General features: G+C 40.9%; 1 protein-coding gene across 1 annotated transcript in view; it reads right to left on the reverse strand.

Moving 5' to 3' along the window:
* Positions 1–2,161: 2,161 nt before the first annotated feature.
* Positions 2,162–25,310, reverse strand: part of LOC137195714 (reticulon-4 receptor-like 1) — a 93,785-nt gene continuing 70,636 nt past the window's right edge. Inside the window, exons 2-3 of the mRNA XM_067608296.1 lie at positions 7,083–7,537; positions 2,162–5,810 (exon numbers count right to left, since the gene is read on the reverse strand). Of these exons, the coding sequence (XP_067464397.1) occupies positions 4,911–5,810; positions 7,083–7,537 (1,355 nt within the window). The 3' untranslated portion in view covers positions 2,162–4,910. The remainder of the gene's footprint in view (positions 5,811–7,082; positions 7,538–25,310) is intronic.

Consider the following 25,310-nt stretch of genomic DNA (forward strand, 5'->3'; position numbering starts at 1 on the left):
CTGATGAGGTTACGGCAGCAAAAAGGAAGGCTGATGTTTAATGGTGCTTACAGTAAGGCGTGTGAGCTGGTGCGTGATGGATGCCATGCGCTTGGATGGCGATGGGAACGAAAGTCAAATCATGTGTTGGGAATATTCTACTCAAGAAAGTGGATGCGAGACAAAAGTTGCATGTATCAGTTTGGTGGATTTACATTTCACCGAAGGTGTCTCCCATTTCTTAGTTTTCCGCTTGTTTCACAAAATCTCCCAATGTTCTTTCTGGCGCTGCTTTTATTTCTTTCTTTTCACTCTCCTTTGCTCTTTTCAGCTTTTCTTTTGCTGAGTCTCAACTCTTCGGGGATTCACACGGAGAAATCAATTTTGCCTGGCCTCTTTGCCTTTGGAAGGGAACATAGGCATATATAAATATTCACATGCGGCTATTTCAGATCCTCAGCTTAGGGACTGAACTAGTGGATGAGCTGTTCTTCTGTTTGATCATGAAGCCTGTATACACACGTCTCTATGGATGATTTCTTTCTTTCCCTGCGCGTCACTTTCTCCACAACTCTTTCCTCACTACCTTGTTCTCTTTCTTAATTTCCTCTCTCCAAAACTTTGTTAAAATTGTCCTCAACAGCATCTTTATATCTTTTAATTTCCTTTTCTTTTTGCCTTCCATGCAAGGACTGCATCCCTCTTTCCTTCTGTCATTTATCATACTTGTCTTGTTTCTTAGTTCTCTTCATCCTTCCCTCCTGTCTCTCTATTCCCCTTTCTTGTTCCTTAGCTCCTTGAGTACACTTTTATTTCATTCCTCATATCTGTCACCATCCTATTGTTTTTCTTCCTTCGTTCTAACCTTTCTCCCTAATCTACTACCTTTCTACCATCTTCCTCCATCTTTTTAACTTTTCCTTTCCTCATTACTTTGCACCTTTTGTTTGTTCCTTTCATTCATTCATCTTTCTCCCTCATCGGTCATTCTTTACTGTTCTTAAATATAAGATAACACTGAGTCCCTGTTTATAATTAATGTGTCTTTACCCATGTGACCTGAGTTTTAGAAGCGGATTCATATTTCATAAACTGCCTTGAACTCATTGAGACAGAGGCTCTGCGCTCTAATTTAAACGCTGCTCTTCATCACGCCTCTACATGGATGAACACTTGTATACAAGCTTCATTTGGGACACATGCAGCGACAAACCAAACACAACTCAGAGCAGTGTATCCATTTGGAGAGATGCTGCAGCCACCCATATTATCCCCACTTCCTCTCCCCTGGCTGCTGGTCTGTTTGGTGCTGATAACTACTTCATGGATTTCTTTCACAGATACCCCTCTGCCTTTAAATCCTTGTGCCTTACTCATCCTCTCTCTCTCTCTCTCTTTCTGTCTTTCTCTCTCTCTCTCTCTCTCTCTCTCTCTGTCTCTCTCTCTCTCTCTCTCTTTCTCTCTCTTTCTCCCCCCCAATTGTCAGCTTTGTTTTACAAACAGAGCAGTGATACTTTCTCTCAGAGGCTTACCTCTTCCCCTGCCCTTGCCGGCTGTCAGGCTGGATCTGCCGTGACAGTGGGCATACTTGGAAACACCAGTGGACACGCACACACACACACACACACACACACACACACACACACACACACACACACACACACACACACACACACAGAGCGATTCAGCACTACACGCAAACACACATGCATAAATATGAACACCATGCAAAACAATCAAAGTAGACGTTGCACATGCTTGTGCTCTATTCAACCTCACCTTGACCTGACACAAGACACCTCGCTCGCTCCCCCATGCTGCTAATGCAGCTCGACAGGTGTGTGTATATGTGTGTATTAGTGAGTTTTTGCATGTGTGTGCATGTGCTTACAGTCATTCTGATGCATATTTTATACCAGGCTGCTGAGTGTGTGAGTGAAACTAGGACATGAAGGAGGCTAAAATGTATCCTGTTTAAAAGTGGTTGGGTTTCTCTTCCCAGCAGCAGATGAATGTGCGTACTTATTACCTTTTTCACTTTTTAACCATTTTTCTTTCCTTTCATTGCCTTATCATTCAGCCTCAGGGCTCATTTTGGAAGTCTGTCTATTAGCCACACACACGCACAGACGGATGTGCATACGCACTAACAAAAGGGAGGCATACAAACACAGACCACCTCAGCCGTTTGAGGACACTTTCTGTTTAATGTTATTTATAAACAGCTTTTGAGTCTGGCATTGTTTGATAACCACATACAAAACATTTGGGTTGCACAAAGAAAGAGAGGAGAGGAAAAGAATAAGGAGATAGAGGGGAGGGAGGGAGCAACGAGGGTGTAAGAGGAAGGAGTGGAGAAGGTGGAAAGGGAGGACGAGAGAGAGCAGACGGACAGAGAGGGAGGAAGGGAGGGCAAAGACAGAGGAATGAGTAGAAGGATAGAAAAGAAAAGAGGAGCAGTGCAGTGTACCGTTTATCTTGAATGAGTCAGCAAAACAAAAAAACGACAAATGAAGAAAAAAAAAAGAAATAATCATAATAATCATGTTAAATAAAAAATAAAGTTCCAGCCCCTAGCTCCCTTTTCATTTTTTCAGGGAACCTGTGAGACACAACAGAGAGTCAGTTTCTCTTTTTTTTCTTTTCTTTTTTTTTTCATACAAAAGTCATCCTCATGGGAATAAACAGACACAATTTACATCACCTCTGGGTTCACAGCAGCACAAACAAGTTCACCAGTAGGGGTCTACTAATCCTACATGTCAGGAGAATGACACCAGTGACAGGCCTCTGTTCGTCCCCAACATTTAGATAGATAGACACGGAGAAGGCCGGGCTCAGAGGGAAACACACACAAGCAGGATACAAATGTGGCCCCTGCTCATCCAAATCATGTGTTTTTAAATTGCCAGCAAACCAAACCTAATCATTTTTTTTGTGCTTTTGTCAGCATGTCATGATTTTAGCTGTTTAGCTACCTTTGCATACAAGGGCAGCTCCTTTCTAAAATAGTATTTATATCTCTGTAATGCTATAAGAAATGAAGAGTCTTAGTCTAGCATTACTGGCTAGTAAAGGTACCCGGATGGCCCGTGTGTGTCTGTACAGGTTTCACCTATTGTAATCGAGCACTTTAGACTTTGGGTTAATGACTCTGAAAGGTCTAAAGTCAAAGCCTGGACAGCATCTGTGGTGCCCTGCTCTGGCATTTGAAAGCCCTGGACTGACAGCGGTTAGTACTTTGCAGGAGGACAGGAAGGCTGAGAAGGGGATTGATCGGGCTTTGTTAGGGGTTGTGTGTGTGTGTGTGTGTGTGTGTGTGTGTGTGTGTGTGTGTGCTTCAACCGCTCCAGTTCATACAGGGCGCCGTGTCCCACAGTTCTCTCTGTCCTTTTATTTCCTGAAGAAGAATCCAGAGCCACAGAAAGGGGCTCCAGGAATTGCTCTCCTCAGACGTAGCAGCATTAGTATCCAACTGTCCAATCAGGGCTTCACAGAAGTCCATCTGTTTGGGAAAGCACTGAACACACCAGAGAGGACGAGAGAGGAATTCTGAAGCAGTTTCTTAGTCCTCACATATTCTGAACTGCTTTTGTTTTCCGTCTTCAGCGATTGATAAGACCATTGCCAGGCATGTATTGCAGTGTTGTGGTTGGTCATCACTGATTGAAGGGCTGATTTTTCCAGCATAAGAAAACATCCTTTGACTATTTGGATTGAATCATCTCTGTGTGAAGGATTAATTAACCTCCACAGTATTACAGAGGAAAGTGCATAACAGTTCCTGGGAATCAGAAGTTTTGTGAGCCAGGTTCAGGCCTCAGCCTTTCCTCGGCCTGCTCGTGTTGACCTCTCAGGCTCGTTGAGGCCTCTTGTTTTGTAATCAGTGAGGTTGAAGAGCAAATGAAACCATCTCCTCCCTCCGTAGTTTGTCCTCATTGGCTACTGGCTCTCATTAGGCACTCTTGCTATCTAGCTTCTTTCTACTCGCATGGCTTTAGTGATTTCTTTAGTGGACACGCACTCATACAAACAGTAACACAGTAATCGCTCGCTCACTCACTCACTCACTCACTCACTCACTCACTCATTTAAACTTACTGTGACCAGTTGGCTTTCATAATGATTAGGTTAATTTCGGATGGCTTTTAAGTTGTTGGGATGCAAGAGGAAGGGAAATGGACACCTTTTAACATGGCTAGACATATTGTCAGTTATATTGATGTTTCACAACTCCAGTGGTGTTGAGTTTAGACTGAAAGCCAAGGATACAGATGTGCATTAAAGTGGCTTCACCCTGCTGTGAGACATGCGAGTAAAACCACTTTAGTAGTCAATATATAGTGATTACAGTTATTACTGCTAAAACTCTTCACAGTGACTCATTTTACTGCCACAGTATTTTGTTTTTGGACCTTACGGTGCTGTAGAGTGAGCAGTATGACAGTAATGAATGACTGTCTTTGTCTCAGCGTGAGTGACAGATGGAGGGTGCGCTGTTGTGTCAAGAGGGCTAAACATAGAGACTGAGCCTTGAACTGTTTTGAACCTTATTGTTCTTCTCGCCATTATTTGAAAGAATCATTGGCTTGTTATTTTATGTGGCTGTACAGTTTTTAAGAGAACATAAATTCCATAAAGCAATTGATGCCACAGAGAAAAAAAAATTCCTGTTGTTCCCCTTGGTGACATCATCAAAGCAATGGGCTAAATTGTTTTCCCTGACTTCCGTGTTTTCAGTATGACTCATAAACATCCCTGCCTTAATACCGAAGGGATAATTGGACAGTAGATATTTGATAATTTTCTTTATACAGTCATGTACACAAACAGTTATGCACACACGCCTCATTTAAAGAGCCAGGGCAGGGTGGTTCAGAAGAATGAATCATAAGGTTGCATCACCAGCACAAAAGTGTCCATTTCCTGGATCAGCGTAGGATCACAGAGATGAGTGACAGCAGCAGAGCTGATGCGAAGCAGAAAATAGAATCTGCAAAGCGTGACCCTGCTTTATTATTAGCTCTCTGGACCCCACTCGGTGGGCCGACCGAAGTTCTAGGGATGCACTTGTTCTTCCTTCTTGAAGTCACAGACAGGTCATATTTACCTCCATCTGGAGAATAGTCTTTCTCACCCCCCTCCCGTAGTACCTGCACCTCATTGAGCCCCCCTTTTGCCTTGCGGCCCCGGCGGGTACAGTTTCTACGGCCTCCTTTGGGTGGCCGCGGCAGGGGTGAGGGGGAGGGCAAGTTGTACTGATCCCCGTGGGGCAAGTACGGCCGCTGATGGTGGTTGTGATGGCTTCGGTGGCGATTCAGGTGGTTTAAAGACTCCCCGTGATCCGTCTCCTCACCTGGGGCACCTCGTGCATGACCCTCACCTGATAAGCAACTGGGAAGCTCCTCTTTCTTCACTGCTTTGAGGTCCTTCCCCGCCAGCTCTGGTGGTGAAACACATATTAGTGAAGAGGTGGAGCCTCTGAACCTCCGCAGCCAATCCCAAAGTGACAGGGCCTTGCAGTCACACTCCCAGGGGTTGTCATTAAGTCGAAGGTACTCCAGAGCCGACAGCAGGGTGAGGCTGGCACCAGATAGCTCAGTCAGGGAGTTATTGAACAGGTACAAGGTGGTGAGGCGCCGCAGGTCATGGAAAGCCTGGCGGTCAATCCACTGGATTCGGTTCTGGTGGAGAAGCAGGCGGTCTAAGACCCCCAGCCCACGAAAAGTGTTCTGGCGAAGGCTCCACAGTCGGTTGCCATGCAGGAAGAGATGACTGAGGTTCAGCAGGTCAATGAACAGGTCGTCCTCCAGGAACTCTAACTGGTTGTCCTGCCAGAGTGTAGGGGAAGGAGAAAAGGTAAAATACGAAGTTTAAAATGTGGTCAGTGTCTATCATTACTTGTGTGTAATTTAGTACACATATACTATCATGTCATTGATTAATATCAGGAAAACATTCTTCTTGATTTTGTGACATTGATTTCAACAGTGGCATACCATAGTGTAGCTTTTAGCTAGGTTTCAGCATCACACAGGTAGAGCTGAAGCGATTAGTCGATCAACAATAATTGTTTTGATCATCGAATAATTGTTGCTTTTATAAATATCTTTGGGTTTATACTGTTATTCAGATACATTAAGACATCTAAAGATGTAAAATTTGACTCTGGGAAATTATAATGGCCATTTTCACTATTTAGTGACATTCTATAGACAAAACGATTAATTGAGAAAATAATCAGCAGATTAATCGATACTGAAAATCATTAGTTGCAGCCCTACACACAATAAACCAATAACATCATAACAGAAAAAGCACACATATTTTACAACATCAACACAAATCATAGTTTTTTTTTTTCACAGAAGACATAATCAAAGGACAGTGCAAGTGCAGGATATCGCTGGACTCTGCAGGGAGTTCAAAGTCTGCTTTATTTTTTGATGCAGGACGGTCGGATGGTCAGAGATCTGTACAGCTTCCAGAGTGCAGTGGCTAGAAAAAGTGGTGAGCAGTGTAAGAGGGGAGAGAGAAAATGATTTTTTTTTTTTTACCCTTTTGAGTGATACATTTGAGAAGTCGTGACTCTGTTAGAGGAAAAGGAAAGGCTAGTGATTGAGGGTGATCTTCTCACAACTACTGTGGGTGTAGTTTTCTGTATGCTTGACAAGCTGCTGTAACAAACTGTTATAGATGACGTAAGAATGCTGTCAAACATTCAAGCTGTAACCTTTACCCCTCTCACTCACAGTGTCAATATCAATTGATTTCCCATCAATAATATGCATATGAGAACCTTTTCAGAAGCTTAGAAGCTTTTCTTGTCATGAACCACCATGTAATTAATGAAACCGCATCCTAAATCCTGGATCCCTATACTGTTTACCTACAGTGGCTGACCACAGAAGCCATACTGTAGGTTACCTTAGTGCACTATATGTGAGGGAAGCTGCACTCAGGATAACAGCTAGCATTTGATCAGCATCCAATTCATAAACAGTAAGTGCTGAGCCAGGATGATAGACAGATTACACTGTAATGCGATTGTGGCTGCAGATGCAATACACAGAAGAGATAAAAGAAGGCTGTTATCCATTTACCTGTAGGTAGAGATACTGGAGATTATGGAGACCTGCAAAGATCCCTGGAGGCAGGCTGATCAGGCCACAGTGATATAGGTGCAGGGCATGTAGCCGGCCCAGGCCCTGGAAGGTATCTGAAGCGATGGCCTTCAGGTGCTTGTTGTCCCCGAGGTCAAGCTCCTCCAGGCGGTCGAAGCCGTGGAAGGTGGATGGCTGTATGTAGGAGATGTTGTTGGAGTAAAGCCACAACATAGTGGTGGTGGGCGAGAAGTGGCCGCGAAGCAGCCGCTGGATCTTGTTGTTCTGCAGGAAGACGCGCTCGCTCTGGGCGGGGATGCCCTCGGGCACGGCATGGAAGTTGTGGGCTTGGCAGGAGACGGTGCTAGGTGAAGTGTAGCAGATGCAGTGGCGAGGGCAAGGCAGAGAGAGATCCAGGCCACACAGCACCAACAGTAACTCCACCCCACCATAACCTGAGAGACGAGAGGATAGAGGGATGGATATGAAAGGAAGAGATGGAGGGAAAGAAGGATAGACAGAGACAAGCAGAATTAATTGAATTCATACAGCAGAGCTTCTGTTATCAGACTCATCTTGAATGAAACACTCATTGCTCCCAGTTTACAAGGGCAACAATAGGCTTGGTTCAGTGCAGACAAATTACAAGCGTTGTCACAAATCTCTTACACACACGTACGCACACAAACATCCATGTATTGTTTTGTGAGCCCATCCTTTTTCATATTTTTCAATCAATTCCAAACTGGTTAGCCTTAACCTTAACTTTGCTTATACTCTTCACTGCTGTCTTCATCTAAAACTGTGTCAAACCCCCCCCAAATCTAAACTCAGGGGACCATTTTTTCACGTTTTGCAAAAATCTTGAAAATTCTAAATACCAAGAGGCCCCCTCACCACCACCACACACACACAAAGACATGAAAAGACTGCTCAGGTATACAACAATTTTTGGATGCAGAGCGTGTGTGGTCTTGTGTTTTTCTTATTGTGCGGTGAGATGATTGTCACAGAGGAATGCACATTTTTATTTATGTGTTCCTTTAGACCAATCTCGATGATACGGCACACGCACAGACACACACACACACACACACACAGACACACACAGCATCCTATCACAAACCGCACAGTGTTATATCCTTTGGTTATCCTCTAAAGGCGACAGAAAATCGATGTTTCTCCTGCTTACAAGTGAACACGCACCACACCTGTAATACATTCCCACAATAAGGGAAACAGAGAAAGAGGAATAGAAGGAGAGAGAGAGAGAGAGAGACGGTGCAGGATGAAGCAGGAATCATCTGCGGCATGCCTGTGAAGTGGATATTACTTTTTGTTTTCAGATTCCCCTCGTCTCATTTATTTATTTGATTTTTTTTTTTTTTTTCTTGGATCATTGTTTGATGTATTCTGGGGCCGGAGAGAAAAAAAGGGAGTAAAAAGAAAAAGAGATGAGGGTAGAAACATGCTGATCCGGTGAGGATTTTCCAAACGGTGAGAGATAGATACAATACAATATGAACAATATGTGCTTACATGTGTCCAACCTCTGTGTGTGTCAGTGACACGGACAGATGTGACGGACAGATGTCAGGGTTGATCAGGACACTGCTGCTCTGTAAAGAACAGCGTGTTCTGAAATGTCAGCAGAGGACAGAGCAGTATTATCCCATGTGGTACATGTGGTGTCTGTATAGCTGTTGTGTAACCATGTACACACAGGTAATGCAATATGTGTGTGTGTGTGTGTATGTGTCAGGATGTCTCTCTCTATGTACGTAACGTTTTATCTGAAACATATTGTGAAAGTGGTGTCTGTTATATTTGACAAGGCTGACCTTTTCATAAAAATAAAAAACAAACAAAAAACAACAACAAAAAAACAAGACACGAAACAACCGGTGTTGTCATGGCAGCCCATCTTCTGTCCTGGTAAACCAAATCAATACTCTTCAATCCTCTTAAATATTGTGTGAATGAATGAATATTTAACAAATATGAATATAAATGGTTAAGCAACAACTACTCAATAGTTTGTTGATTTTATGCATCTTTTTACTATTTAATGGTAAATAATAATAAATATAATTTATCATTAATTCATGAAATATTCAAATTTTATTATGAAATTTAAACATTAAAACACTAAACTAGAGCTGAAACAATTACAGATTAGTCAATCATCAGAAAAATAATCAACAACTATTTAGATAACTGAATAATTGTTTCAATCATTTTTCCAGCAAAAATGCCAAAATGTCACCGTCAAATGTGACTATTTGATGCTCTTGTTTGTCATATGTAAATATATGTTTGTAAATAAACTGAAAACTTTTGAGTTTGGGACTTTTGGTTGAATGAAACAACAGATTTGAATCCAGGTTTTGGGAAATATTGACAACTTTTTTTCACTTTTATCTGACATTTTATAGACTTTTTATCAATTAATCAAGAAAATAATTGGTAGATTAATCAATGACAAAAATAAGTGTTCATTGCAGCCTTACACTAAACCTGATTATAAACATCAGTGATTCTAATGATCATTCATTATTTTTAAATACTTAGTTATCTGGATAATGATGAATTAGTAACAAAAGAAAATCAAAGTAATTTTTAAAAATTATTAGATCATTTATTAATTATTGCAGGTGTATCATACTTATACTGCATGAAATATATTATTTTTATACATTTTAACACATATTTCCTCTTAATTCACCCTCCCCCCAATCCTCCTCCTGTCATCTCTTTCACACTTTCTCTTTTTTTTTTCTCACAGTCTGCCTATCAGTTTTTATTTGGTCAAATGTTGTTGTTATAAGCTGTAACATACAGTGTGTATTCATTCCCTCTGGGAATTTTAAATGATCTTATCTCTCTGTTCTTTCCTCCTCTTCACGACTCCTCTGCATTATCTGTCCATCTGTGTTGCCCTTTGCTTCATGCTTCTCTGCCTCCTTTCTCCACATCGTTTACACTTCCCCCTCATCCATCCACAGCTTTATCTTCATGCACTGCTCTGCCCCGCCTGCTGTGTCTGTTAATTAGGTATAATGCTGCTCTTTTCTACTTTGTGTAGTATGTAGTAGTGACTGTGTGAAAATGTGTACAGTGTACGCATGTCTATATGTAACTTTGGATAATGTATAAGCTGTAAACAATGACATCATTTTGAAAATGTGTTGTTCTCAGCACCAGTGAGGGGGAAGCCTCCAATCCTGCATCAACAACAAATTCTTGTTAGCTTGTTTTCCAAATGTTAAGAACATGCTTTCAAACATCTCCTCTCCGAGTCAGCACATGCTTGGACTCTACATCTGTGGATTTTCAATCACATTAAGCACTAGTGCAGCCTGGAATACATAAATAGACAAATAATTGCAAATCAGCAATTAGCCAAAGTATCAAGCTGGCATTGAGCCAACCTTCAAACCTCTAACAACTCAAGGTACATAAAAATCTGTTTCACCTGTAATTATTTGTGACGCATTTCCCCATGTACTGTAGTGTAGCTCAATATGAAAATTAATCAGGATGAGCTTCCATGGAAGTGATTTGTAGGTGTGGATCTCTGGTGCAGAGGAGTAATGCTTTGAGGCTCATTTGATACCCAACACCTTTTTATGACTGAAATATTATTAGTGATTTTTAGGAATGTTCCAAGCTGATTATTTCTTCCCTTTCTGTGTTTTGTCTCTTTTTTTCCCTGCTGGTGTTGCAACAGTGCTCTACTTTACAACAGCCTACAGTGCATTTTGCTCTTATGAAAATTAGTGAATGTGTGTGAATGTAAAAAAGTATGTGTCCACACTGGTAACAAACTCTGACTCTTAACTTTCTTTTCTTATTAGCAAAGAGCAATGTACAAAACATTCAAGTAGCAGCTTTTTAGGCAACATTGACCATCATTTTTGATGATTAAAATGACAAACATTGCCAACAGCAGATTATATCAACTGTCACTAATTAATGCAATTAGCAACAGCATTATTCCAAGATTAACTTGATGACAGGCCCACATTAGACTTGAATGCAGTCTGGTTAAAGAGCTCTCCGCAGCCGGTGTCTGCAACTGGTCAAAGATTGTTAGTGAGGGAAGAAACTCCACTCTGTAACGCCACTGTACAATCACAAGTGGACTGAGCAGCACATCACGTCAAGTTCAGGAGTCGCATTCTCCAGTTAAACTTTTATTCATATTTCATATCAAATCAATGCTCGATTTGAAAGTTTCAAACTCCCTAAAAAGAAAATTTTGTACATTTTGAAGTTAAATGCATCAATCTGGTGAACTTTGAGAGCAAAATTAAGATGCTAGATCTATGAAGAATATTGTGCTCTTGTAAACAATTTAATCATAAACACATTGGTCATATAGATATGAATGGTGATAACACAGTAAATATAACCAGCTATTATAACCATTTTCTTACATTGTTTTGTGTTCACTACTTATTTCTGCAAAAAATTAGAGCTGCAATGATTAATTTATTAGTCAGTTGACGGAAAATCAATCAGCAACTATTTTGATTTTGTTAGCTTGGAGCCGTGATGGTTAGCTAAACATGCCTATAGGTTGTAGCGACTCCTAGTAGCTAAAGCTACCCGTATTTAACCTGCATGCAGCTTCAGCGGGGCTCTGGTGTTGGCATTTGAGTAAAAACACACCTGAATCATTTCACATAAACAACTCACCTTCAGATAAACCCAACAACAAAATCGCGAGCACCACAAACTTTAACTTCGCCGAAGCAACAGCGCAAAACATGTCAGATCTTTTATGCTATTATGAGAAGTGTAAAAATATTTTTGGTTCATTATGAAACTGTGACAAACTGCCACAGTCTAGGTAATTAATGGGAAACACTGACTTGGATAATGATGAACTTGAAACTTCCCTATTGATTTTGTCAACAAGGTGCTCTGTTGAAAATAGATGGAGAGCATTATGTGGGTGTATTTGACTCATATTTGTTTTGTTTGTTTGCAAATTTGATTACATGGCTATGAGAAAAGGGGAAGAACAAACAACAGAAAAATTAGTTTCTCTACTGCTCATCTAATATTAATAAAATACCTAGACAATAATTAATATTTACAATAAAGTTTACAGTCTCTACATACATATATACATAAATAATTAAAACCCACACAGTATGTAATATTTGAACAACTCATTCGAAAACCATTGGCAGTAAACTGTTATGGGGCGCCCTTGTAGCTTTGGGGTTAAGACACTGACTATGAACTACGGCAACGTCCCTGCTTCTAGTCTGGCCAAGGACCTTTGGTGCAGCTCACTCTCCCTCATTTCTTAATGTCTCTCCGCTGTCTATAATAAAGCCTTTCACTGTCCCCAAAAATACAGCGTCCAATTCTCTGGGAAGGTTTTTAACAAGATTTTTGAACCAGGCTGCGGGGATTTGCATTAGTGAGGTTGAACACTGATGTTGGGCAAGAAGGCATGGCTCACAGTCGGCATCCCAGTTCATTGGAGTTGTTGGCTCTTTGGAGGCCAGTCAAGTTCTTCCACCCCAATCTGGGAAAACCATTTCTCTGTGGACCTTGTTTTGTGCACGGGGGCATTATAATGTTGAAACAGCAATGAGCCATCTCAAATCTGTCACAAATTTGGTGGCACACTTCTTCTACTGTAGGAACCTAGCTTACTGGTTTTCATTTTTCAAGTGATATAGCAGTATATTGCATAAATGAGTACACCCTCTCTTAAACCTAACAAATTTAGAGATTTCCCTTTACATATAAGACATGTTTGGGGTTCCTATATGATGTAATGTTCTTGCAGCTCTCCTTAGTTACCAGTGATATATGTCAATACTAAACAGGAAAATATGATTTTCTTGTCAAAATGGTAAAAGGCTATGTTGCAAAAATGAGTACATCCTCCTGAAAGTTTAAAATATCACTTGATAAAATGTTTTTTTAGTGCCCTTTAGGGGCAACTGATCACCAGATGAGTTGGTTGAACCAGCCCACTCAAACCGGTGTAATTAGTTGACAATTAAAGTGGTACTTAACTCATTGAATCACACTCAGACTTAATGCTGACAACAATGGCACCACATGGGAGAGAATTGTCTGGAGACTTGAGAAAGAGAATTATTTCATTGCACAGAAAAGGACAAGGGTACAAGAGGATTAGCAAATCATTGTTATTAATTCAGAACACAGTAGCAAAAGTGGTACAGAATTCAAAAAGGATGGAAACATCCAGGTTGTCGCTGTAAGCTTTCCCCTCACGATGAGCAAGTTTTGCTGAGAAAAGTGCAGGAGAATCGGCAAGCAAGTGCCTCAGAGCTGGCAAAAGCTGTGAATGTATGGTTGTCGTCCACACAGGAAGCCACTGCTGAAGCCGCACAAGAAAGCCTGATTATCCTTTGCTAAGTTCCATATTGACAAAGGTGAAGACTTTGGGATGGGTATGGGAATCCATACTCTGGTCTGATGAGACCAAAGTCAATCTTTTTGGATCTGACGGCATCCAAAATGTATGGCGTCGCAAGAGGGAGGAGCACAGTGAGAAGTGCATGGTCCCCACAGTGAAGTATGGTGGTGGTTAAGTTCTTATATGGGGATGTATGAGTGCTGAAGATGTGGGGGAATCATGCTTCATTGATGGCATCATGAATTTGCGGATTTACTGCAAAATCCTGAAAGAGAGGATGCTACCCTCGCTCCACACTCTGGGTCATCGGGCACTTTTCAACATGGCGATGACCCTAAACATTCTTCCAAGGCCACTGCTGCATTCTTAAGGAAGAACAAGGTGGAAGTGCTGCAGTAGCCGAATATGTCACCTGACCTCAACCATATTGAGCACCTGTGGGGAATTTTGAAGAAACAAATAGGGCAGCACTCTCCATCAAACATCAAGAGGGGGTGTACTCATTTATGCTGTGTACTGTAGCATAACCAGTGCTATGTGGGCTTGTTGGAAAAAGGGAGAAAAACATCTTTCAGTTCGACTTTAAATATCACTATATCCTGTTGCATCATGATTTCCCTTATTGGACTGTACCTGCTGCACCCAAACCATGAAAAACCTCAGACCATGTGTATATCTTTTGGCCATATTGTGTAATTTCACCCTCAGAAAGAGTACTGTCTGCAACACGGCACAGTCAAAGATGTTCAACTTGATTGGACCGTAATCACATGGATGATGATGTCCTTTTGTCCTCTGGGTTGGCACACAAGCGTGGCTTCCACTTTATACCCGTAATTGTCCATTTTAGCAAGTGCAGCCTTTTTAATCAAAACTCTCTCTCTCTCTCTCTTTCTCTCTTGCTCTCTCTCTCTCTCTGGGTCTGTTCCCTGCTGGTTGTTTGTCTAAATTCTCATCTTAGCTTCCCTGGTTAGATATTTGCTGAAAGCTTCATCAAGCACAGCCAGAGTTCAATTACAAGAGCTGTCTCCCTCCTCTGTCTTCCTTTCCCATTCCTCCACACCAGTCGTAATGTGCACACACCACAACACACACACAGAAAAGTTAAAAAAAAAAAAAAAAAGCACAAGCGCATACACATGCTGCTTGTCAGGCCATCGTCACAACTGCCTCCCAACTAAAGTTTGGCATCTGGAGGAGACACCTGCCACTCATTCTGGCAAACACAAGGAAATAGTAACAGAGTGTGGAATGTAGGAGAGGGAGGGAAAAGGAGAGGAGGGGGGGGGGGATGGGCAATATCATTCTCAAAGGGAATGAGGAGCTCCTAAAACATGAAAGCGGAGGGAAGGGGAGAGGCACAGCATGGTGGTGTGGGACGGAAAGAGAGCAGAGCGAGTGAGACTGTAGCTAAAAAAAGGATGATGGGGATGACAGGGATCTACTGCGAAGTGTAGACCGTTATATAGGTAGGTGTGTAAATGTCTGTCTGCTCTGCACAGAACACAACTGCGACTTCCAATGAATTGCCAACTAATTTTATGTCCTTCTGTGAGATGAGTCAGATAAACACTTGTAAATTGATTACACACACACACACAAAAACACGACACACATGCAGACAGTAAAAAGACGTGTTCTCTTCTGCATTCAGGTACACACACACACACACACACATATGTGTGCATGCAAGCCGCAGGCACATACACCCACATAAAGACACAGACAATCAACCCTAATTGGGTAGCAGCAGTAGCAGGATTTACCCCCCCCCCCCCCCCCCCCCCCCCTCTCCTGAACAAGACCAAGAGCAAAATAGAGAGTAAAAAAGGAGAGAAAAAAGATTTGTGTGAGTCAAATTTACAAAAACTAGTGCGGTGCCTGTTCAAAACGTGTCTGTTCAGAACAGGCCGATTGCTTTGGCCTCTGGCTCCAGCACATAGAAAAATTAATACTGTTGTTGCGAGGTGTGAATGAGTTTATACACCAACAACATGAAAGAAACTAACATTCTATTATATACAGATGTTAAGTACTGTAATAGTGAATCTTTTCACATTTCAAGTATAAAAAAAGTATAAAATAAAATACATAACAGAGAGCTTTTGAAAAAATGTGCATCCTAAAATAAAGTGGATTGATAGTATTGGGTTCTCTTAGACCTTTTATTTTCTGTGGCTTCAGTTCAGATCATTTGAGTGGGTATATTTGCTCAAAAGATTTGTGCTTATATGAGACATACTGGTTACTGGAACTGTCCGTTTGAAGTAACCTAAGAGTCTGCCCATTCTTGATTAAAAGCTGTGTTTTCATTGTCTACTGTTCTCTTTTTAGAGCACGCCATGTGAAAAACTTTTCTTGAGCTAAGCTGATACTGAAAGGTGACACAAAAACACTGCAGACCACTGATTGGTCAGTCATTTATCTCATTCACGGCCTTTCTGTTTCAGAGAAAGCTTTCCATCCCTCTCTCTCTCTCTCTCTCTCTCTCTCTCTTTTAAAATGAGTCAAGAATCCGACAACAAAGCCTTTAATGTTATCAAATGAAGAGAGATGTCCTCCCCTCGTCTCTCTCATGGCAGGGTTGTACAGTTCTGATCTCCACCTGTGTTCATGACATGCAGTCGCAGAGTCCAGAATCCCTGACCCGCTGCTGCAGAGCGGAGCAGCTCGCTTATTTATGCATGTCCAAATTGCACCAAATTCAACATTGCACTCGCTCGGGTCCTCAGCAATACACCTGGCAAGTGTGAAGTTGATCAGATGAACAGTTGTCGAGATACGCGAAGGACACACATACAGACAGACAGACAGACAAAGATTCTTTCCTTTGTAGTTAGATGGTGAGGAGGCAGAGAGTGAGAAAGGGTGCAGGAGGAACAGCAGTTAGCTAAGACACTCAGTATAGATGCTGCTCCTCTCTTGTTGGTGGTTGATTTAGTTTAGCATAATCCCAAAGATCATTTAGCGTTGCTCATTCAAATGGTGATAAATCTCTGGCAGAGTTAATGAGAGATTTAAATGGCGTCATTGCCTCAAAGACACAGCTGAAATATCTCTGCACTATATAATCCTCCCCTCTCTTGTAATGTGGCACATAACCATTACATCCATCTTCATATCAGAGACAAATCAGGTCAATACTGCCGGCTCTGCACCAGTGATTCTCTGTGGCCCAGGAATTGCTATTTTGTAATCTTGAAACTTTCTTTTATTTGAAATTCCACTTTTGTGACCCCAAACAAAAAAAAAATCAAACAAAGCTTGCAAGCAAATCACTGGCTGATTGGTCAGAGTAGGAGTAACAATTAATTTCTAGAGACAGACACGGCAGTAGCTACATTCCTGTCTTGATGCTTGATCCTGTCTCATTTTTTGGTGGACTGTTTACATTGCATCTTAGAAGTTTGGAAGAACTGAAGTCATTGGGACATGGCTTACAGAAAACTAAAAACCTGCATACCCACAACGAGTTTGCATACCAAAATATATCAGAATAAAAAGTATTTTTTCAGTTTTGTGGGAGTAGAACGCACAGATGTTTTGGCTATGTCGTAGGAGTGCAACATGGGACAAGGCACAGAATTATTATCTTATTCAAATATGAAGTAAAGCAGTTAAAAGAAATAAGATGCTGCTGAGAAGAAATGTTTTATCTCATTTACTACAAATCATATGCAAGAATAATAAGAATAAGAAATATTTTATTAATCCTGAGGGAAATATAAGTGTCACAACAGCACCATCCAGCACCCGTCACACACAATAGAATAAAATAAAATAGTTACATAGTGAAATTGAAAAGGTTGTTATTATACACTGTGCAGTAATTATATATGTAGCATATAATAAAATGAGAGTAGTGAAATAGACAGTTGACAAATGACAGTTCTCAAAATCATTGCTTGCCAATGTGCAGTGTCAAAAAAGTGGCCATGAAATGTTCACTGTGATGGACAACATCTCAAGCAAGTTGACGTGCTCAGCATGTACGTTAGTGGCTGCCTGGAAAGAATGAATAGCCCTTTTTAATGCACTAAAACATGCAAGACCACCACTTTTCAACCTTTTGTGCAATAACGGCTGCCTGTATAATAACTTTCTATAAGGTTTAAATTCAGTCTTTTTATATGTTTTAAAAAATATATATTTTATATATATTTTTTATTGATTTTTATATTTTATATTTTGTCTTTTTATATAGATCTTTTTACTGTACAGTATTTACTGAGCCTCCTAGCCAAAGTACTTCACACGATTACACTTGTATAACCGGAGTGACGATGTAACATCTTGAATCTTGAACTTACAGTTCTTTTAATTCTTTTGTAATGTATGTTCGAATTGTATATTATAAAAGGAAACTGCAGAGTCTTTAACCTCTGGATCTCCAGCACAGCGGTGCTGTCTGCCTCAGTCCAGCAGGGAAGCAAAGTGCTTAAAGTTGAAAGAAAAATCGATGTTCATTATCATGAAGCACCTTGAGTGGTACCTTGCCTGTTTAACAAATCCAAGAAGGCTGCTTGAAAGCTATTTTTTAAGGTATCTAGGTATCTTATAATTAGTGCCGGTCTTGTGTGGTCTATTTTCCACTGCCTGACCCGCTCAGTGGTCTGAATCTCTGCTGCGCCCCCCTCAGCCCCTGGCCCAGTGCTGTGACATCTGTTCAGCACACAACATACTGGCCCATTAAAAAATACACACACTCTACTCTGATCAGGTCGAGTGCATACGTGTCTGTGTGTGTACGGGATGGAGAAAGAGACAGATAGAGAGAGAGAGAGATATAAAAAACGCAAAAATAACCTCTACCCTCTTTGCATGCAGTAATTGGGTCATTTGAAAGGCTAAGCTTATCTCAACACTAATCAAGCTCTAATTATACTCAGAAAAACTTTGCCCACCCCTCCCTCTCTTACACACACACACACTCTCCACATGCATAATCAGATGATGCAGGTCACAGCTTTCTCGATTTAACTCCTGCCTATTAGTGAAGGAAAGATGTGAGACAGAGTGCAGTGCTGCTTCTGCAGCTGCTGCTCTCTGACTCGACCGGCATCACTAAGAACGCAATGATAACAGCAGCTAACAGGGTGACATGTGTCAATGGGAAACAGGGGCCATGCTCAGACTTCTATAAGGAGGTGTGGTACCTCCTCCTTAGGCATTAAAGACTAATGCAGTTGGGCACACAAGGACACACAAAGCAAAGACTTTTGCACTCCTTATGCAACACACAGGTGATAATTTTGAATTGAAAAGATATTGCTGACAATTTTCTGTATTTTTCTTGTTGTCAACAAATCTCATGTGCAGAGCCAAACCAACAATGAACTCATACTTCTTACAAGTGTGTGTGTGTGTATCCAAAGCCTGATATACTATATTCCTCTGTGCTGTAGACCTCTGCTGTTGTCCAAAATCGATTGAAAACACGTCAATGAGCCACACCGCTGCACTGGGTGACATGTTCCTTTGCCCTGAAGGCAATTGCCACTGTAGTTTGGTTTGGCTCTGCACGTGAGGTTTGTAGACAAAATGAAAAAAAGAAATAAAGAAAAATTTGCCAGCCGAATACCATCCGCAGTGCAAAGAACTGCAATTTAACTGCTTATTTTTGATTTACTCATGCGTACTGTGGTGCCAGTTGCTTGCATTATCTCACCATTTTCTCCTCACCCTCTACTAAAGTATTATTTGAGCTGCCAGTATTGAAAGAAGTCCTTGTTTACTGTAAACTGTCTCATAAAGAGGAAAACAGAATGTTTGTGTGTGTGGGGAACATAAAATCTGTCTATATAATAACTTTCTGTAGGGTTTAAATTCAGTCTTTTTATATATATATATTTAAAAACATATATATTTGTATTGCTTTTTATATTTTTTTATTATGTTTTATATGTCTTTATATATATATCTATTTACTGTACAGTATTTACTGAGCCTCCCAGCCAAAGTATTTGACACAATTGTACTTGTATAACTGGAGTGACAATAAACATCTTGAATCATGAACTTATAGTCCTTTTAATTCTTTTGTATTGTACAGACAGATGACAAATTAAAGGAAAAACCTGAAAAGATGAGTAGAGAAATATAACAAATGCAGATGCTTCTACACAGGTGCAGCTGCATGGTACAATTAAGCAATTAACATCCACTCATGCTCTGTGGCATGTATAAAAATGCCGAGCAGGCCCGGTAGATTCTGATTTTCTATCAAGATGGCAAGAGGAAAAGATCTAAGTGACTTTGAAAGAGGGTTCATTGTTGGGGCACGGATGGCAGGAGCTTCAGTCACAAAGACTGCTTAACTGGCTGGTGTTTCAATAGGAACAGTTACTAAAGTGACATCTACATTTAGATCTATGGGAAAGACATCAGTTATAGGGTCAGAAATTGTGGTTGACAGCTCACATTTGATGACCGTGGTGCTCGTACATTAGTGCGATATGTAAGGATAAACAAGCAAGGAATGAAGCAAAGGCCTACGCACTCTTTATGCAACACACTGGTGATAATTTTGAGGATATGGATTTGGAGGATTATATATATATATATATATATATATATATTTTTTTTTTTTTTCTTTTTGTCAACAAATCTCATGTGCAGAGCCAAACCACCAATGAACTTATCCTACTTACAAGTGTTGTGTGTGTGTGTGTGTATCCAAAGCCTGATATACTGTATTCCTCTGTGCTGTAGACATCTGCTGTTGTCCAAAGTCTATTGAAAACATGTCCATGAGCCACACTGCTGCACTGGGTGACATGTTCCTTCGCCCCCGAAGACAATGGCTACTGTAGTTTGGTTTGGCTCTGCATATGAGATTTGTTGACAAAAAAAAAGGAAAAAAAAGTAAATCGCCAGCCAAATCCTTTAAGAATACCATTTGCAGTGCAAAGATATGCAATTTAACTGCTTATTTTTGATTTATTCAGGCGTACTCTTGTGTCTGTTGCTCATTTGCTTTATCTCGCCATTTTCTCCTCCCTCTCTACTAAAGTATTATTTGAGCTGTCAGTATCGAAAAAAGACCTTGTTTACTGTAAACTGTCTCATAGAGAAAACAGAATGTCTGTGTGTGTGGAGAACATAAAATCGGGGTTAAATCGTTTTTTAAGTGGTCTGCTCCTTTTACAAAAATTTGCAAATATTTTTATTGAAAACCGGCAAAGAAAAGCTACAACAATGAATCTACTGAAAACAATGCAACATACATCACTCCGTGCAGTAGTGCACAAGCTTGCAGGCATGAATGCAGATGCGATGTGACACACATCCGCACACTAACACAGAGATGTATACACCCAATGGATCAAATACACACCAATCACAGGAATTTCACAGCTGACTGACCCTTATCTGGCAGAAGGCATCTGTGTCTGCTGAGATAGTATGTATGAATGTGTGTGTGTGTGTGTGCAGTTTTAACATCTGTGTGTGTGCACAGTATATGTACACACACACACACTCCACAGCAGTTGTGGTTGAGATGCTGGTTGCCCTCTGTGTCTTGCCATCACTGGATCTGGAACGCTCTTTGGCAGATATCCTCACTGGAGAGCAGAAAGAAATGAGCCTGTCCAACAAGCCAATGAAAAGAGGAGGAAAAAGTGCAGTATGGGGGCAAGCTGGTTCTTCTCTTAATAGCTGTTTGTCCAATTCCCCCAGCAAGAGGAAAATCTCTCTTCCTCTTGTGACTAAATCATTCCCTGCTCTCTACATTGCAGGTATGAATCACCCTTTGTCACCCTCCTCCGCTCTCCTCCCTGTTGTTCGCTTAGTTCCCATCTGTCTCTATTACAAAGACTGTTAAAAGTACATCAGGACTTATTATTGCATAAATCTTTCATAGCAACGACTGTCTGCGCTCTTGCACCTTGTTTCCACAGTATTTGTTTTTGAGGCTCTCGGAGCGAGAAATTTCCGTCATGCTCGGGGATTACACTTGTAAATCAGACACGCACAGATTCAAGAAAAAAAAAAAAAAAGAAAGAAGAAAAGAAATAGGAGGCAGAATGCGAACGAGATGAAGGCTTACGAATCCAAATATCCAGAATGACAAGTGAAGTGAGTGATTTCAGTGCAATGACATGTCCGAGGGATGATCTGTCACTGGGCTGTTTTATCGGATAACACGCTGTTACTGCACACTCGCCTTTGACTGAGCCAATCACAGGCAGGCGTTGGCCATTTTTCAGCCTGATTGGCCAAAACAAGAAGCGGAGATCGGCATCAGTCCTCTCATTAAACAGGCTCCCCATGGAGAATGATTTTAAGCACTATAGAACTGTCATCGCTTGATGCGATCAGTTTCCTTCTAAAATGAGTTATCCAGCAGCTGATAAATGTGAGACCTACAGCAACAAAATGATTAATGACTTGAGAGCACAACTACATATACTGCACCAGAATGAAATGGCTGGATCAGCCCCCTCTATCTAAATCCAGAGTGTCAAACTGAACTGTTTCTATTAGCTTTCAACTGACAGCAATTCAGCCATTCACACAACACCATTAGCATGATATTAGCGTAGCAAAGTGCTACACTCCCCCTTCGGCCTGCTTTTTCTTGTTGACATTTTTCACACCGTGCCGCTGGAGGAAAATACATTCAGATGGAATGATAGAGAAATAGCAGAGAGGAGACATCAGTCAGGAAATATGAGAAGGGCCGTGGAAGGCAGAGGAAGGATGTATGAGGGGGGAAACAGGAGGTGGTGTCACAGCTTTTCTCCATCAGCTAAAGAGAGATGGATGAAGCGAGAAGAGCATGTCGGTTAAACTCCCTCAATCAGTCATTGGATCTGGCTAATCTGAAGGTTGCTGGTTAAACTCCGCCATCAGTCATGGTGCTTGGCTTTTGTGAAGGTTAGAATCATCTGGAGACGTCTTGTCCTGTTCTTCTGCTGTCATTTTTTAAGCGGATCCTTCGGCTTCACCTGAGAGGTTCCTGCGTGGTTGTGTTATTCTGTATCTTTCCAGTCTTATAGGCTAAACCTGTTTGCCCTCCTGCTTTATATTTAAAGGGATACTCCAGGGAAAATCTATCTTGAGTATCAAATACTTACCTCCTGAAGGCTTGAAAGGTAGCTGAAATGTTTGTAGCATGCTCCTTCGTGGAGAATGGCAGCAGTTTTACAATGGACTCCAGTGATGACTCAGTCACAGCGTGAGATTGTCTCGAAACATACCAAAACATTCACAGGAACCTTTCAAAAAACTCCTGCAGCACAGTCTTCTTCTCTGCTGTTGATCCAACTGCTGACTATGCTCCAGATAGTTCTCCCATTGCCACTGAATCACTAAATATACTTCTTCATTTGGAGCTATGAGGAGGGAACGCAGAGGTAGCATTTTAGTCGCAACGAAACTATGAGTTCTACTTTAAGAATGTGATAATGAAAGATTCAAATATATTGCAAATATATCACAATAACTGAAAATCAATACATCTTGTGTAGCCTATTTCTGCAGTAAAGGATTATTTTTGACTGATGTAACCAATCAGTGGTGGTTTATGTATGTGCAGTAAAGGTGTCAGTCTGCTTCAACCAAAGTCCCTGCTGCATCATATGCACTCTATTTAGGAAGGTTTCCTCACCGCTAAGTGACTTGAATTTTGCACCCTAATAGAAGACAGATAAAAATAGCCAAAGGTACATTGACATAGATATGTTTGGAAAGCTAATATTTCTAAAAATACACAAACTCAAGTCTGGATCAACAGTATGAGAGGGACTTTTAAAAAAACACTACAGTAGTGCTTTATATACAGTACATCAGGTACTTGTTTGTGGTATGAAGATGGATTTACATAATACATAAATTGCATGGAGAGGTTTGAAAGTGAACATTATTGTTAAGGTTGCAATGGTCAATTTTCTCAATGTAATTTATTGTTAAATGTCTAAAATGTCAAGTATAATGTCTATGAAGGCAATAGGATAAGAGCTGATGAAGTGGTGAAATGTGTTCAAGTCTAAAACAGTAAATCCAGTTTTTGATGTCTAGATATCAAATACACAGTAATGATGCAGTTTAGTGACTTAAACTGGGGCTTTTACTCTCTGTATCCATACTAGTACACAAACATCACATATATACAGTACCAGTCAAAAGTTTGGACACACCTTCCCATCCACTTGAATGAGAAAGCGTGTCCAAAGCTTTGACAGGTACTGTATATAAGTTTGATTTCAGAGAAATACCAGAAGTTGTTTGAAAGGTTTGAACGTGACAAGTTTTTGATTTGTTTAACTCATTTGAATTGGACAAGAAGCAGTTGAGTTGAAAGTTTTTGGCTGCATTGATGAAGTGTCTAAATGGGTGCACACCAGACTTGATGAAGCGTGGTATCAGTTTGCATAATTCTGGCTATGCTTGAGATTTCTTGACAGTAAATATTCCCACACACCCAGCCACCATAATTTGATCATTCACATCAGTTCTGCCATCCTCTTCTCATTTACGTTGCTCTAAAAAGCCCCATTTCGACCAACAGTTCCAGGTACTTTGGAACCAGAGGACCTAATCTCAGGAACTAAACTTGGAACGAAAAGTCCCTGTTGTGCAATCCTGTTTGTTTCTCCCACATCTGAGGAACCAGGTAGATCGTGAAAACTAGACCCATGATGAATTAAAAAAAGTGCCTGAAGCGCAGTATTAAGACATGAGGACAAAACAACACAGATTTGTCCTATTGTTCTTTGTATTTACTGTTGCAGGGGCTGTATTTAATGAATGGATGAAAAAGGAGAAATTAAACTGAAAGTAAGAACAGTTAATCATCTGATGAGTGTTTGATGGTTATTTATTTCTGCTTTAGAACGTAACCGCCATGAAACAATTAGAAAACAACGTTTTATTTCTCTCATTCACTGGCATTGTTCTTGCTACCGCCACTCTCTCTCTTAATTCACTCTCTAGCTCGCTCGACCACTGCAGCTCTCTCTCTCTCTCGTTTGCTCTTGCTCTCTCTTTTTCTCTCCATCCATCCATCCATCCATCCATCCATTTTCTTTACTGCCTATCCTCTAGAGGGTCGCTGGAGGGGGAACTGGAGCCAATCTCAGCTGACATTGGACGAGAAGCGGGGTACACCCTGGACAGGTTGCCAGTCAATCACAGGGCTCTTTTTCTCTCGCCCTTTTTTAAAATGAGGCTCAAGCCGACAGCAAAGCCTAACTTTACTTTTAACATTAACAAACAAAGAAAAATGTCCTCCCCTCGTCCTAAATCGATACTAGAGTACTTCCCTGTTTTATGAACGGAGTGGCATACAAGTTGAAGCAGCTGTGTTGTCTGTGTTTGACAGCGATGGTTATCCCTGCAACCCGCCCCTAAGGTTCCTGTACTAGGGACTTATTGGGGGGTTAAACAATCTCCCCTGGAACATCAGTTAGACCCTGGTCCCTCCAGTGGAAATGCAGGTAGAGGAACTCAAAGGCTTTTTAGTCCCTGGGGAAAGTTCCTGCAGTGGAAATGTGGCTCTAAACTCTAAACTAGTTTTTCTCTTTTCAGGTTTTATTTTATTCTCAAAGTCTTACCTTTTCTGTCCTTGTGTTCACATGTTTATGCTCCTTACTTTATCTTGAATACTGTAGCTCTCAGTTCAATACCATTATTTCTATGGCAGGAAGTAGTTTCAGGGAAAAGAATTCACAGAAAGGTGTTGAAAGAATGAAAGAATTGTTTAAGAGAAAGGTCATGACTGTGTTTGGGTCTACCAGGTTGAATTTTTCAACATCTTGCGAGGAAATGCTGCCCAAGATGCTAAACTCCAGGCGAGAAATTTTCCTTGAGCC

This window comes from Thunnus thynnus, chromosome 13, assembly GCF_963924715.1.
Source record: "Thunnus thynnus chromosome 13, fThuThy2.1, whole genome shotgun sequence".
Classification (NCBI taxonomy): Eukaryota; Metazoa; Chordata; class Actinopteri; order Scombriformes; family Scombridae; genus Thunnus; species Thunnus thynnus.